At 42.5% G+C, this 14,778-nt stretch overlaps 1 protein-coding gene across 2 annotated transcripts; it reads right to left on the reverse strand.

The window, feature by feature from the left end:
• Positions 1–12,496: 12,496 nt before the first annotated feature.
• On the reverse strand, positions 12,497–14,399 carry LOC308495211 (spindlin-2B). Of its 2 annotated transcripts, none has more exons than XM_081043129.1 (2): positions 14,107–14,399; positions 12,497–13,508 (listed from the first exon to the last, which is right to left on the reverse strand). In XM_081043129.1, the coding sequence occupies exon 2, from the start codon at positions 13,501–13,503 to the stop codon at positions 12,721–12,723; it is 783 nt and encodes a 260-aa protein (XP_080899255.1). In that variant the 5' UTR covers positions 13,504–13,508; positions 14,107–14,399; the 3' UTR covers positions 12,497–12,720. The 2 variants fall into 2 exon arrangements, with proteins under 2 accessions (XP_080899255.1, XP_080899256.1); XM_081043130.1 differs by lacking the exon at positions 14,107–14,399 and adding an exon at positions 13,758–13,839.
• Positions 14,400–14,778: the final 379 nt, after the last annotated feature.

The following is a 14,778-nucleotide window of genomic DNA, read 5'->3' on the forward strand; positions in this document are numbered from 1 at the left end:
TGTAAGTGAATTATGCACCACTATAACCACATTACAGAATTTAACCTTGACTATGTATTTGCCATTACCATTTTTTTGCTATTTTATGTTTTTATGATGTTTATAAGTGTCCTTTTACTTCCACTCAAACCCTTTAGCATTTCGTGTAAGGAAAGTCTGGTGGTGATTAATTTTATCAGCTTTTGTTTGTTTGAAAAAGTGTTTATCTCTTCTTCATTTGTTAAGATCAGCTTTGCTGGATATAGAATTCTTCATTAATAGTTTTTTTTTTCTTTTAATATTTCAAATATATCACATCATTCTCTTTTGGCCTGAAAAGTTTCTGTTGAGAAATCCATCCATAGTCTTATGGGGGTTACCTGTATATATCTTGCTTCTTTTCCTTTGCTTCTTTCAAAACTCTTTCTTTGTCTTTCAATTTTAACAATTCAGTTATGTCTCAGTATAGCACTATTCAGATTAAACCTATTTGGGCTCCTTTGTGCCTCATGGATGTGGATGTCCATTACTCTTCCCAGGTTTGGGCAGTTTTCAGCCATTGCTTCAACATACCCTCTGTACCTTTCACCTTTTTTTCACCTTTGGAATTTCCATAATGCAGGTATTGTTTCTTTTCGTGGTGTTTTATAAGTCCTGTGGAATTTTTCCACTTTTTTTCATCTTTTTTGAGTTGTTTTGTGTTATCTTATTTGACTAATTAATTTTAATTCTCCTGTATTCTAAGTCATTGTTTCTATCTTCTGTATGTTTGTGTCTGGTTTTGAAGCTCTCTATTGAATTATTCAGTTCTGTCATTGTATTTCTCAGTTCTCAGATTTTTTAATAATGCCTACTTTTTGTTTAACTTCTTGTTTTGTTCATGAATTATATTTCTAATTTTATTTAGTTGTCTGTCTGTATATTCTTGTAGTTAGTTCACTAAGCTTCTTTAAGAGGTTTATTCTTAATTCTTTGTCTGACAATTCATAAATTTCCATTTTTTAGTTATCGGAGCACTATTAGTTTATTTTTGTGGTGTCATATTTTTTGCTTATGTCATATTTTTTGCATATTTGTGATCCTTGATTTCTTACATTGGTATATTGGCATTTACATAAATAGTCTTAGCCTCTAGACTTTACAGGTTCTCTTTAGCCGAGAGTTCTTCTCCAGTCAGTTCAGTTTGGGTTTCTGTATATATATACTCTGGTAACACCCTTGGTCAAGGGGGGGTTGCTATCAGGGTCTATTTGTGGCAAGGTCACTCTGGGATCAAGGAGAGGTGATGATGGTTGAGAACAGCTAGATAGAACTGCTCTTTTGATTCCCTGTCTGAGAGGCTGTAGGATGATAGACTCTGTGGTTGCCTGGGTTCTCTGGTTAGGCTTCTTAGGTGGTTGGGACTAGATACTATACTCAGCAGTAGGCAGAGCTATGAATTAGTCCTTGCTCTGATGGGGCAGCTAAATGGGCCTAAGTCCTGAATGACTTGTTCTTTGGGGACCCAAATCAGGCAAGACTGTGCACTGAATTATCTGGCCAGAGGTAGCCACCAGTTTTGCTCTAAAGGTGGGGAAAGCCATGCTTTGTGTCCTGTGTTCAAGTGCCACTGTAAGCAAGGCTGTTGGATGGGCTAGGCAGCTTCCCCTGGGCTCTGATTAGCTTTCCTTGTTGAGTGAACTGAAAGTTGTATTCAGCAATGGGTGGGGCTATGATTTAGTTTTCCTGCCTAAATGGAGTGAGAGAACCAACTCCAAAGCAGCAAGGCCCTGTGTTTGTGGTAGTGACTCAAACTGACCCATGCCTCTATTTTCCTGACCAAACAGGGCCACTGGTTTGCTCTGTGAATAGTCAGTTCTGCCTGCGGGGCTCTGCTTGAGCATTGCTTGGCTAGTCACCTCTCCAGGTGTTCTGGCCAGGCTTTCTGATTAGGTAGGGCTGGGACCTACATTCAGCAGTGTGTGGGGCTTTGAATTAGCTCCTTTGCCAGGTAAAGCAGGAACGGTGTCTCCAAGAAGACTCCTAGGTGTTCCTAGTTATGCTTTCTACTCGTGAAATGGCCAAGAGCTACACTCCATCATGGGCTGGGCAATAACCATCTCTCCTTCCTGGGCAGAGGATGGGAAGACCAGGCTCCAGGTCCAGCAAGACTCTTTGTTTGAGGACCCAAAACAGGTAGACTTGTTCCCCCTTGAGTTCCCTGGTCATAGTGCACCACTGTCTTTTTTCTGCAGATGAAAAAATTTGCTAGTTGGGACTACTGTGTGGGAGCTGCTGATAGGAATTCAGCCTGTCAAGATCCATGTGCTGGTTGTTGCAAGCCCTTCCCCCTTCTTTGTCATAACCAGATTCCAAGTGATCGAGCCCTGCACATTTTTCTATGATCTTTGTGAGACAAGACCAGAGTGGGAGTTTTCCAGAAGCAACTCACAAAGCTGGGAGAGCTGGATGTTTTACCTGGGCTCTCTTTTCCCACTTGAGGAATTGTAGGCTCAGGATAGACCTTTCTGTGTGCTTCTGCACTGGATTGGGGGAGGGGCAAGATAGTTAGCATGTGGTCAATCCTCTTAACTTTATAATGTGGCCTGTCTTGGTCTCTGTGGTACAGGACAATGCTTTAGTATCACCTCCATGCTCTAAGATTTTTTCTCAGTGGTGTCTTGTCTATGAATAATTGTTAGTTGTTCTCCTTGTGACTAGAAGTAAAGTTAGGAAAAATCTATGTTGCCATCTTGGTGATGGTACCTCTTTTCCTATACTTTGAAGCTTCATACTCATATAGAGGTGTTTTTAGCCTGCAAATTTGTAGCTTTCCATGTGGTAGACCCAACAAACTAGGCTATTGTCAATATGCTGTGAGTCATTATTGTCAATATGCTACAAGACACTGAAGATGTGACAAACTTCATCTAGGGGAGTATTCCCAAGACCTATGAAAATGGCACTGAATTCTGGCCACGGAGGACAGTGACCACCATCTGCTTTCAGTTCTGCTTAGCTGGCAGTAGATTGAACATTTGCAATATCACCGTGAATACCATCGGGTTCTAGTTTATCCAAACCATCGGTGAACCAGACCCCGCCATTTAGTTGAACAACTAAATGAACCAAGGACTCATTTAGCCAGCAGCTTTACTTCAGATGGCAGAGTGGTTAATAGAGTTTTCCTGAAGGGTGTAAAACCCACTTTTTCATCTAAAGACTATATGCCACTAAGCAGAGGACAATTTTTAATATATATTACCTTTTTAAAGCAAGGCTTCTTCATCTTTTTTTCCAACATTATATGTGTTATTTTGGAATTGATCATTGCAAAAAGGGAACATCAGGCTAGAAAGACACAAGGCCTCCATGGTTTAGGTATTCCGGTTTTTTAAATATTAGTTTCAGGTGTACAAAACAGCACAGTGATTAGACATTTATATACCTCACGAAGTAATCACCCCAATAAGTCTATTACTCATCTGACACTGCACATAGTTATTAAAATATTATTGACTATAGTCCCTATGCTGTACTATATATCCCCACGACTATTTTTTCTGAAATTAAAGTTGACATTCAATATTATTTTATATTGATTTCAGGTGTACAGCATAGTGATTAGACATTTAAATAATGTATGAAGTGATCACCCCAATAAGTCTAGTACCCACCTGACACTATACATAGATTTTACAGTATTGACTATATTTCTCATACTGTACTTTACAACCCCGTGACTCTTTCATAACTACCAATTTTTACTTCTTATATTCAATTTTGAAAAGAACCCGATAGCAAATTAATAGCTGCTTTTCAAAAGGGATGTATCTAACACTCGTGTCAAAGAGTAACTAAGTCCAAAACTCCAAGGCACGCCTCCAGGCAGAGACTACTTCCCTTTCAAAGACACTCCAATTGGAAAATCATCAGTTAACAGAGACTTAAAGCTCAAAGTGTTCATTATAAATGTAGGGCACTAAAGATAGCATGACACAACTTGCTGGAGAGTTTCCATAATAGAACCTTGTTTGGTACCTCACTCAAAAGATGCTATGTGAGGTAGTTGATATAAAGGACCAAGCAGAATGCCTAAGCAGCCACAAACTGTTTCCAGTATCCAAAGGATTCAGTTTGTTGCCAGGCCTCCTTTTTAATGGTGGGGAGCTGAGGAGGCAGTTTTTCTTTGACCGCCTGAGGAGTCAGTATTGTAAATCTGCCTACACAGTCTTAAGAAACATTGCTTAGCAAGCCGGCTCCTGAATTTCGTTGGAGGTTTTCAGCCACTCTTCCTAAGGAATATGTGATAATACCACAACCAACACTTGAGACTGAAGCTTCTGACTACCGACCATCAGGACATCGTGTATAGAGTGAAAATTTTGGAAATCAGACTGTATAAGCACTTGCACTAAATTCTGATGTATTAAATTTTCACAAATGACAATGGAGCTCAGGTAACCCTGAAAGTGTGTGACAAAACATATATCAGAAGACTTGTCACATAAATGTGAATAGATTTTGATCTTTAGGTGCCAGTAGTATGGAAAAGAAAGTGCTGTCAATGTTCAAAAGAGTATATCATGTATCATTAGTGTGTAATAGATTCAGTTAGAGTCACATTGTATGCAACAGCTGAGACTATAGGAGAAACAACTGAATTTATTTGACAGCAGTCCATTATAAAAGCCTTCAGCTCTTCTTAGATTTTTACACTGAGCATACATGGCTGCTTTATAGAGATCTTGCATGTCCTGCTTCCTCTGTTTCCTTTAAGTATTTAATCAGGGCTGTAATTTTCTTTTTTTTCTTTCTTATATTGTTTACAATATACTTTACATGTTTGTGTTAAACCACCCAGGATGAGACAGAGAGGGTGGTAGTGGAGCAATTTATTTTTCTCACTAACACTTCTCTGCATGTGGCTAAATTTCATTTAGCACTTATGTGACAGGGAAATACAAACATAGGTTCCTACCATATATTCAGATGTGGATGTAACACAAAGATTGCATAGAATTGACTCGAAAGGTTTTACTCACAAGGTCATACTTGAGTTTTCCCTACTCTAACCCTAGCCAAACCCATTACCTGATTCTGGATGCTAATGACTTCCATGGGTACTGTAGAATAGTGACTTGGGTATCCATATTTAACAGAGCTATAAAACTTTGATTCTCTATCCTCACCATAATTTCTCAGCCTACTTAGATGGATGGCATTTGATCTCCTTTAGAGAGGACTTAGCTTCATTTCTAATAATTTTTTGCCTCATAGCAGCTGTGGTTGAGTTAAATGAGTGGGATTGTTCAGGTGTATAGAGGGAGAGAGTGGCTCTGTAGTATTAGAAAGGCTTTGCATTAAATGTAAGACATGAAACCATAGACTTCTAGAGCAAAACACAGTCAGTAAACTCTTTGACATTGGTCTTAGCAATATCTTTTTTTATATGACTCCTCAGGCAAGGGAAACAAAAACAAAAATCAGCAAATGGAACTACATCAAACTGAAAAGTTTTTGCGCAGTGAAGGAAACCATTAAGAAAACAAACAGATCCTACTGAATGGGAGGAGATATTCACAAATGATACATCTGATAAGGGGTTAATATCCAAAGTATGTAAGGAACTCACACAACTTAACACATACACACAACAACAACAACAACAGCAGCAACAACAACAAATTCAAAAATGGGCAGAGGACCCGAATAGACGTTTCTCCAAAGAGGACATACAGATGGTCAACAGACATATTAAAAGATGCTCAATGTCACTAATCAACAGGGAAATGTAAATCAAAATCACAATGAGTTATCACCTCACACCTTTTGGGATGGCTATTATCAAAAAGTAAAAAGAGATAACAAAGGTTGGTGAGGATGTAGAGAAAAGAGAAACCTAGTACCCTGTTTGTGGAATAGTAAATTGGTGGAAGCCATGGTGGAAAACAGTAACCTCAAAAAATTAAAAATAGAGCTGCCATATGACCCAGAAATTCCACTTCTGGGTATTTATCCAAAAAAAACAAAAACACTACGTCAAAAAGATATATGCATTTCTTAATCCCTTCACTTTTTTTCACCCAGCTCCCCAACCCCTCAGGAGATCACTGTGTAAATGATATAAATGTCTAACCACTATGCTGTACACCTGAAACTAATATAAAATAATATTGAATGTCAACTGTAACTGAAAAAATAAATACTTTTTTAAAACATATATGTGTCCCTATGTTCATTGCAGCATTATTTACAATAACCAAAATATGGAAGACAAATACTGTATGGTTTCACTTATATGTGGGACCTAAAAAAACAAAACAAAACAAATGAATAAACAGAAGCAGTTCCGTAGATGTAGAGAACAAGTTGATGGTTGCCAAAGGAGAGGTGGGTGGGTGGATGGGTGAAATAAAAAAATAATAAATGAAGGAAGGGAGGGAGGGGGAAAAGGGAGGGAGGTGAGAGAGAGAGAGAGAGAGAGAGAGAGAGAGAGAGAGAGAGAGAGAGAGAGAGAACAAGAAGGAAAGAGAAGGAAGGAAGGAAGGAAGGAAGGAAGGAAGGAAGGAAGGAAGGAAGGAAGGAAGGAAGGAAGGAAGGAAGGAAGAAGAAAGAAAAGAGGGAGGGTTCAAGGGTCATGGAAGGAGAGAGTGGCTTTATATTTAGAAAGGCTTTATATTTACTTTCGGTTCTTTATGGCATAGTGGCTACTTATGTCTCATGGAATCAAACTTTCTGTGTTTCATCTGACTCTATGCTGTTTATCAGGTGGCAAAATCCTCATTGCTAACATCATCGATTTTAACTTTAGACAGTGTTTTGACTCAGCAGGCTCAGTCATATTATTTTTCAGTAAAACTGCGTTTTGCACACAGTGGCTGACTTGGCTCACATGGCAATAAACTTATATGAGAAATGTGAAATAACTTAGGGTGTCTGATGCCTCATTAGTGAAATAGTATCTCTTATTGTCTCACATTTTCAACATTAATGCTACAGAAGTTTTCCGGGGGTGTAGGATTGATCAATGAGAATTGATCTACATTTCTTTGATTCAGATTCTCATTCTTTAGTGGTTAACTTTATTAGCAAAATCTTCGGCAGTAAGAGCTGAAATACAATACAATAGTATTTGGCTCATTTATGATGTACACAGGAGGTTGGTTGTCTTAAAAAAATTTTCCCCAAGAGGGCTAAAACTCCCTTAAATGGACAGTAGCCACTACAAAAACCAGCCAACCAAACAAAAAGTAACTGAGGTATTTGCTATTATCTCTGAATGTATCTAAGCTTTATATGATCTTGTGATGGATGGGCTGAATCATGAAATGACCCAGCTGTCTTGTGCATTCTTCATTTACAAGTTTTTTTTTGCCCAGCCCTCTCATTTCCACACCAACTAGCAAAAGTTCTGAGAATTCTCCAGTTTCTGCCCATGGTGCCTGTGATTTAACTTCCTTTAATTCACAGTGTCATTGTAAGTCTCTGTCACATTACCTGAACAGAGACAAAAACTTCTACTTACTCAGGATCAATCTTAGTACTATTTGTTACAAAGGAGTGAGCCTTAGGTTAATGAATACATTGAGGAGAAAGCTGCCTCACCAAGAGTTTAATTAGCAGCAGACAATGCATGGTTCCAGTGTCTGTCTTTGAATCTACTCCCTGCAACCACTTCCTAAATTCCTCCTCATTTACAGTTTCCTATTCATAGTAACATCATAGAGAATCAGCAATTTCATCCTAAAGCCCTGAGCCCCACTTAACACAGGATGATGCAAACTGGGCACTTGACATATATGTACACAGTAGATAGCATTAGAGGAAAGAAAACTTCAGTGTAACCTCATCTCTTAAAATAGGCAGTAAACATGCTTTCCTTTTGCTCTGGAAGGAGACATATTCATTAAACTGCAGTGAGCATTTCTGCCCATTGCTACAGAGGGAACCACTATCTCATCTTGCAGAGATGTTCTTTATTCAAACATACTTAAACAGAAGGTAGCAAACAAAAAACATTCAGTGCTTGTTCACAAAATATACAGCAACATGAAAGATCCATATAAAATTTGTCTTCCAACAATGTAAAATTGCTGGAAATACACCATCTTCAAATTCACTAGATCATAGCAAATTTATCTCCATCTGAACTCCCACCAACAGTGTGTAGATTCTCCCATTTGTTTATGTAGTAGACAACACATTTTCGAACTTTATTCATGTTGCTGCAGTGATGCATAGAAATTGTATGTCATTTTAATATCCATTTTTCTGCTTAATGGTGAGACACATAGACTCTAGAAATATTACTGAGCACCTACTATGCACCAGATACAATTTTAAGTATCTGAGATACATCAGTGAAAAACAAAACAAAAAAAAGATGGAAAAATCACATACTTACATTCTTTATATTCTTACAAGTGTAAAAACAATAAACTTATTAACTAAGTAAATTATACAGCATGTTAGAAGATGACATATGTTATGGAAAAGCTAGAGTAAGGGAATGCGGAGCAGATTAAGATAATGCATGTTTATTGACCAGGTGATCCATTTTGTAAAATGTCTGTTAATATATTTCCCAAGTTCCCTATGCTCTTTGTTTCATTCTTATTGAATATAATTTTATTTATTACATTCATTTAACTATCAAAATGTATAGCCAAATCTTTTTTACCCACATTTTATAGAAAGATTTTTTAAATGAGAAGGATGAATATTTTAATGTAAGCAAATTTGTAACAATCTCCATCAATATCTGTGTATTTTGTCCCTTTAAACAAAATTTTCCCAAGTCCCATGAGAAAAACTATGAACATTCCCTTCTATTTGACTCTAAAAATATAATAGATGTTACTTTCCAAATTTAAGTATTAAGTTTTTTCCACTTGGAATTTATTTTGTGGTTAAGGTGTGATGAAGGTATTTGTTTATTATTTGGCTTCTGAAAAAAAACACACATTAATCTAGCACCATTACTGTGAAATGTCACCAATGAGACAGGTTAGTTAGCACGTTGTTAGGCAGATAGGAAGGTCACTGGTGGAATAAACAAAAGACAGCCATATCCTAAAACTCCAGTTTCTGAAGTAACTCAGTCACTCCAGCACAAAATGTAATGGCGCCTTGAAGTTAATAAATTATCTCATAAATCCCTTTTGGCCGGACAAATGGAGTAGATCTGATAGATAGGAATAGGCTATTTTGCTAATCCCTTCAGGACGGGCAAACAGAACAAACCGGGTAGACAAATTCCATTAAAAGGCGCCAACTCCTCTTCCCTGACCAGGCAAGGGAAGGTATAAAAATAAGAGCTTTTGCCTCAGTCCAGAGGCATCCCATTTGGGAACCCACTCCCGCTCAGGAGCTGCATTTCTTTGCTTTTTAATAAACTATCCTCTTTTACAACTCCTCCCTCTCCTTGGTCCGTGCTTCCATTCTTCAGTTTCACAAGACACAATCCCAGCAATCACTGACAGAAATATTCCTACATCACCACTATTATGATTCCAGTTTAATACATGCAAATAAACGTTTAGGCCTCTCCTCTGTTCCACTAATATATTTGACCTCCCTTTTCCCATCCTTGTACCTCATACAGACTATGCTCTAGACTCTCCAGAGTGATCCTGTTAAAATATGAAACAAATCACATCAGACCTCTGCTAAAAATACTCAAATGGCTCCCCATGACACTTGGTGTAAAAGCCAAATTCCATTCTCAGACCTCCAATGCTCTAAGCTATGTGCTCCTCCCAGATCCCCATCACCTCTGTGAACTCATATTGTGATATTATCTACCTTGCTTACTCAGCTCCAGCCATGCCGCTATCCTCAGTGCTCCTTGAACATGCCATGCCGCCAGCGCCTTGGGGCCTCAGCATTCCCTGTCCCTCTACCTAGAATGGTCCTTCCCCAGACAGGCACAGGGCCAATTCTCTCAGTGCTTTTACATCTTCACTCAAAGCCACGTTCTCAGCGATGCTATCCCTGGCCTTCCTGTCTATCCAGTTTCGGCCTCCTACCTAGAATTTCAATTCCCCGTTTCTTGCTTTTCGTTTTTCTTTTTTCCTTTTCCTCCTTAACACTTGTCACTTTGAAAATACATTACACTTACGTATTGTATCTCACCTACTGTCTGGCACAGTAACATGAAAGCTCCATGAGGCTAAGATGGTTTGATTTTCTTTTTTCTCTTCATTACCACATCACAAGTACACATGCCTAGAAAACTGCCTGGCAGAGAGCCCACCTGAAGTTAAGTACTGGTAGGATGAAGACAAAACAAAGAAAGAAAAAAAAAGAGAGAGAGAGAGAAACAGGGTCAGAGAAAGCCAAAGGGGGACTAGTCTGTTTTCCGTGACTCTAACCCCAAAGCTACAGAGGCAAATGCCTCTAGGGGACAACTGGGCATTTTATTAGAATGAAGCAGGCCAGCTGGGGGCGTGGCCAACTTGAGAGCATTCTGAGTCTAAAATGGGCTGAGCCCTTCCTCAGATCCAGCTGCTTGTACCCTAGTTGGAATGTGGACCCTAATCCTCAGTTTACTGTTTTGTTGTTGTTTTTTCAGGCGAGGCAGAAATACGAATTTTTATAATGTTAAATCTCCCAAGTGGCTACCGTAGCTACTTCAACATAGAAAACAAAAGCTGGAAGATCAAACGAAATATGACAGCTGGCTGAAATTGGCACATGGGTGGCCTGCAGGTGTTTGCCAGACTAAATTGTGTGATGTGTGAAAGACAATGAATCCCTGCTACTGTGAGGTGGGCTTGCCATGTGTCGTTGTTGAGGCAAACAACTTCAGGTCATGGTGGGTGGAGAATGAACAGGTATTACCACCTTCTTTCAACTCCTGGAAGCTCCCTGTCTCCACCCCACCCCCACCCCTGCTCTGCATGCATGGAGTTAAGGAAACCTGGGCAGGGGGAGTCACCAGAACTCCTCCTTTAAGGGCAAGGGTATATTTTAGTGAAGTGTTGGGCGGGGAAACCAGAGAGAGAGAGGGTTTTGAGGGGAACTTCCATGGCAGGACTGGGGAAAGGCAAGGAGGAGAGAAGGACGCACACCCATGAGTCGGGACGCCATGTCTCGGAGGGACTTTATTGGGGTTACTGTACCCTCTCTGTACCAACCACCACCCCTCTATCTATGTGGCAATATAGAGTCAAAGGAGTTAGCTATACTAAGCCACAACTCCCAGCCTGAATGCCCCATGCCATCTATCTCACCTGGAAACAGAGCTGCACAAACTTACATCACAGCGCCCTGTGGCCTTAGGCGTGGGCAAGATTGGCCAGGAGTACCTGTAAAGGGTCTGTAGCCACCCACTTTGATGGGGTATAGACAGAATGTGGTTTCTGGGGGCAACAGACCTCAATTTGGTGGAGCGCTTTGTGCGGCCACCTGTGGTTTGGGGAACTACTGAAAGGAGCATGGACAGTCAAGAACTCGCCCTGGAGATAAAGAGAAGGCTCAGTCCTCTGATGCCCCTCTTCTGTAGGGAGACAAGGTACAGTCCAGTGGGAGGGAAAACATGCTGTACTTGGGTTCAGCAAGGTACCATTTTTCTGGATAAAATACTTTACAAATGCAAGGTGGCACGTCTCTCAAGTTCTGAGCACCCCACAGGAATTGTTTGTACAAGTGTACGGAAAATGAGCTAAGACCTTAGGTCCAAGATTTACTGCCTTTTGGTCCTCTGGAAAATGTGAGGAGGCCACCCACAGCCCCGTGCTTATGGAGTGCCATGGTAGGGTATCTCGGCTGAGAGTGGGGCTTCTGCTTTGTAGGTGTGGCATGAACTCCCTGAAATAAGAGTTTTAGGTATTAACTTGGCTCCTGCTTAACTCTTGAGCCACCCCTGTCAAAATACCCTTCTAGGGGACCTCCAATCCATCTGGCTTCTTTGGCACTTGCCACTTCTTTAGTGCCCAGAGCCAGGGACAGCAATGTGGATACTGTCAGAGGGTCAACTTTTTCCTGGGCCTTCCCATCTCTCATGGGCCCCACTCCCCACACCTTTTTGACTGTACTCCCACTCCCCTAGTCAGTCTTCCTAGAATTCCTCCTCCCTTAGTGTCCTTGCCCTTCTGGCCCCTCACACAGGCACACTCCCCTTGAGTATCCTTTAGTCTCTCCCCAGATCCCTGCCAGCTTTGTCTTTCTCCCCCTTGCTCTGAACCTCTTCTAAGCTGCGTTGTGTCCCTCTTTGTGTCCCTCTCTACTCAATTTATTCTGTCTGTTTCCCTCTAAGCCCCAAGATCTCACTCTCCCTCTGTTGTTCTTCACCTCCTCCCAGTTGGGTGCCTTCCCCCTGAGGAGCCTCTCCATTTCTGGCCCCTCCCCACCTCTTCCTAAGCAGCCACCTCCCCTGTTCCCTTCCCCCACAGCCCCTCTCTAGTTCCTTCTCCTCCCCCCTCCCTAGGCCAGACCAGCTAAGTCCTATTCCATTTTTAGATGACTGATTATGATACTAGCTGAACTTTATTCACAGCCTGAATTTACAGCTGTCCCTTCTTTTCATGCCCCATCCACCAAACACACCCAATCTTTTCAACGTGATAAAGTCCTTACACACAAAATGTCATGTCCACATACATTTGTATTTTTCAGAACAAAACAACAATGATGCTGGCAAAGATGTTGAATTAACAGGGACCCTAAAGCTCCCAATACACTGAAAAGCAACAATATTTTGCATGTCTACAAAGCATACGTTTGTTTTCACAAATGTGGAAAAGTGTCCCCTAACAGTTAAGACTTTTTCACCAAATCATAGACATAGATATGGAAATCATCATCAAACTTGATGAAATACACAGAAGGTTTGGCTTCCACTTGGTGAATGACCATGCCGATCCGTTTGGAGCCATCTTCTTTGGTATATTCCACATGTTTACCTATCAGGCCATCTACAACTCCTCCTGGCTCCCTCTCTGCTGGGGGAGACTCAGTGGACTCTGGCATGATACGCAGGTCTCCTTCTTTATAGTCATCTAGAAGCTGGTACATGTATAAGACAGGATCTTTCTCATAGGTGATATAAAACCAGGCTTTCATGATTGGTGCTTGGGCTAAGACCATTCCCCTCCATTCATCCTTGGAACCATGCTCACCCTCAAACATATGTTCCACAGCTTTACCAATTATGGTGTTTGCAAGGTTTGCATCACTGACTTGAGGTGATGCCACCCTGTCGGAAAGAATCTTAAGGGACAAAACTCTTTCATCTCTGTGAAGTTCCAGTCCATAGACACAGTCAATTCCATCGTATTTCACCAGATAAAGGGAGGGATTTATAGGCACCTGATCCAGAACGGTTCCTTTCCACTGGGTGATGGGTTCATCACCTTCCTTCCACCCGTGTGAAATTCTGCAGCCCACGATGTTCCTGCGGGGCTGGGACGAAGGTCTGCCCCTCTGTTTCTTTTGAAAGGTTTTTTTCTTCGTCATGTTTGCAGTCCCAGTGGCCCGTCCCGCAGGTGCAGGTGCCCTGGTTTGTTGCCCTTCCGCCTCCTGTGCGTTGGGGGTCTTCATTGAGCCTGCAACGGGAGGAGAGAAGGGGAGAGGACACTCAGTATGCCATAAGGTGAAGTTCTCCCGACAGCGATGTCTCGAAGTACTCTGCGCTGGCACCTCAATTTTCCCCATGAGCCTGGCAGCAATACTGGCAGTCCTGGCCGCCTGCCTGCAAGTGCTCTTCCTCCTAGGTTCCTTTAGGCTGCGGGGAAGGGCAGCAGCGGCAGTGGTACTGCCTGGGGTTAGGAACTCTGCAGAAGGGGGCGGGCTACCTCCTTGTTCAGAGCCCACTGCGTCCACCGGCCGCCACCGGCGCCCACTGTACTCGTAAATCCGCTGCAAAGCGCCTTTCCCTCCCAGGCGTTCGTTGACCCGCATGCACTCACTGTCCTCTGGCTCTGAAAGCCCCAGCCTGCTGCCCGCACGCCCCCTGCCAAGCCCCAATCGCTTTGCTTTCCTGGCACCCAGTGCCCTCGCTTCAGTTTCTTGCCAGCCTCCTAACGCCACCCCCTTTTCCTATAGCCCAGTGCACTTTCCCACCCGAGCCTCACTGGGAGCCCGCCTCCAGCCCTTAATCCTGCAGGAGTCCATCCCATCTCCCTTCTCCATCCTGCTGCCCACCAATGGCTTTGGCCTGCCTGGTGTCCACCGCCCGGGATCGCGGGCCTCACGTGCCCAAATCGGACACCTCGCTCCTGCCTTCGCTGGGAGCCTGTGGGAAGGAGGGTCAGCAGGCGCTGAGCCGGGTGCTTGCAAGAGCGGGGAGGAGGGGAGGATCCGTAGGCGAGCAGCGTGTCTAGGAGGGCGGCCGGGCTCGCGAAGAGGATGGTGGCTGTGTCTCCAGCACCGGGCTCGCTGGCCCTCTGCCTCCCTGTCGGCGGCGGCAGAAGCCCCTCTGCCACATCGGGCTCCCACCAGCCGCTACTGCAGCAGCAGTCTCCTCCCTCTTTCCGTAGCGCAGCTTCCTGCCAGGAGAGAGGCCTCCCCTTCCTGCCAAACACAGCATGCCCCCCCTCAACTCTCAAACCCACTACTGCTTTTGGCATGAGAGGTGCTCCTTGTTCCTGACCCTCCTCTTTGCAAAACCAGGAGAAACTGTACCCCAACTCTGCTGCACTTTTCTCCCCATTTCATGACCCTTGGACTCCTGTGCTCACCTCTGCCTTCACCCTCTCATTGTCCCTGCCCCATCTGCTTTCCATCTTCCAGGAATTTGTCCTTTCCTTTTTTAGTGCCCTTATGTAGACATTATTTACACATAAATCTGTCTTTCCTGTCATTTGAAAGGACTTG

Source organism: Rhinolophus hipposideros, assembly GCF_964194185.1.
Source record: "Rhinolophus hipposideros genome assembly, chromosome: X".
Classification (NCBI taxonomy): Eukaryota; Metazoa; Chordata; class Mammalia; order Chiroptera; family Rhinolophidae; genus Rhinolophus; species Rhinolophus hipposideros.

Excerpts from the sequence above, each read along its gene's own strand:
- LOC308495211 (XM_081043129.1), bottom strand. The coding sequence starts at position 13,503 with ATGAAGACCCCCAACGCACAGGAGGCGGAAGGGCAACAAACCAGGGCA.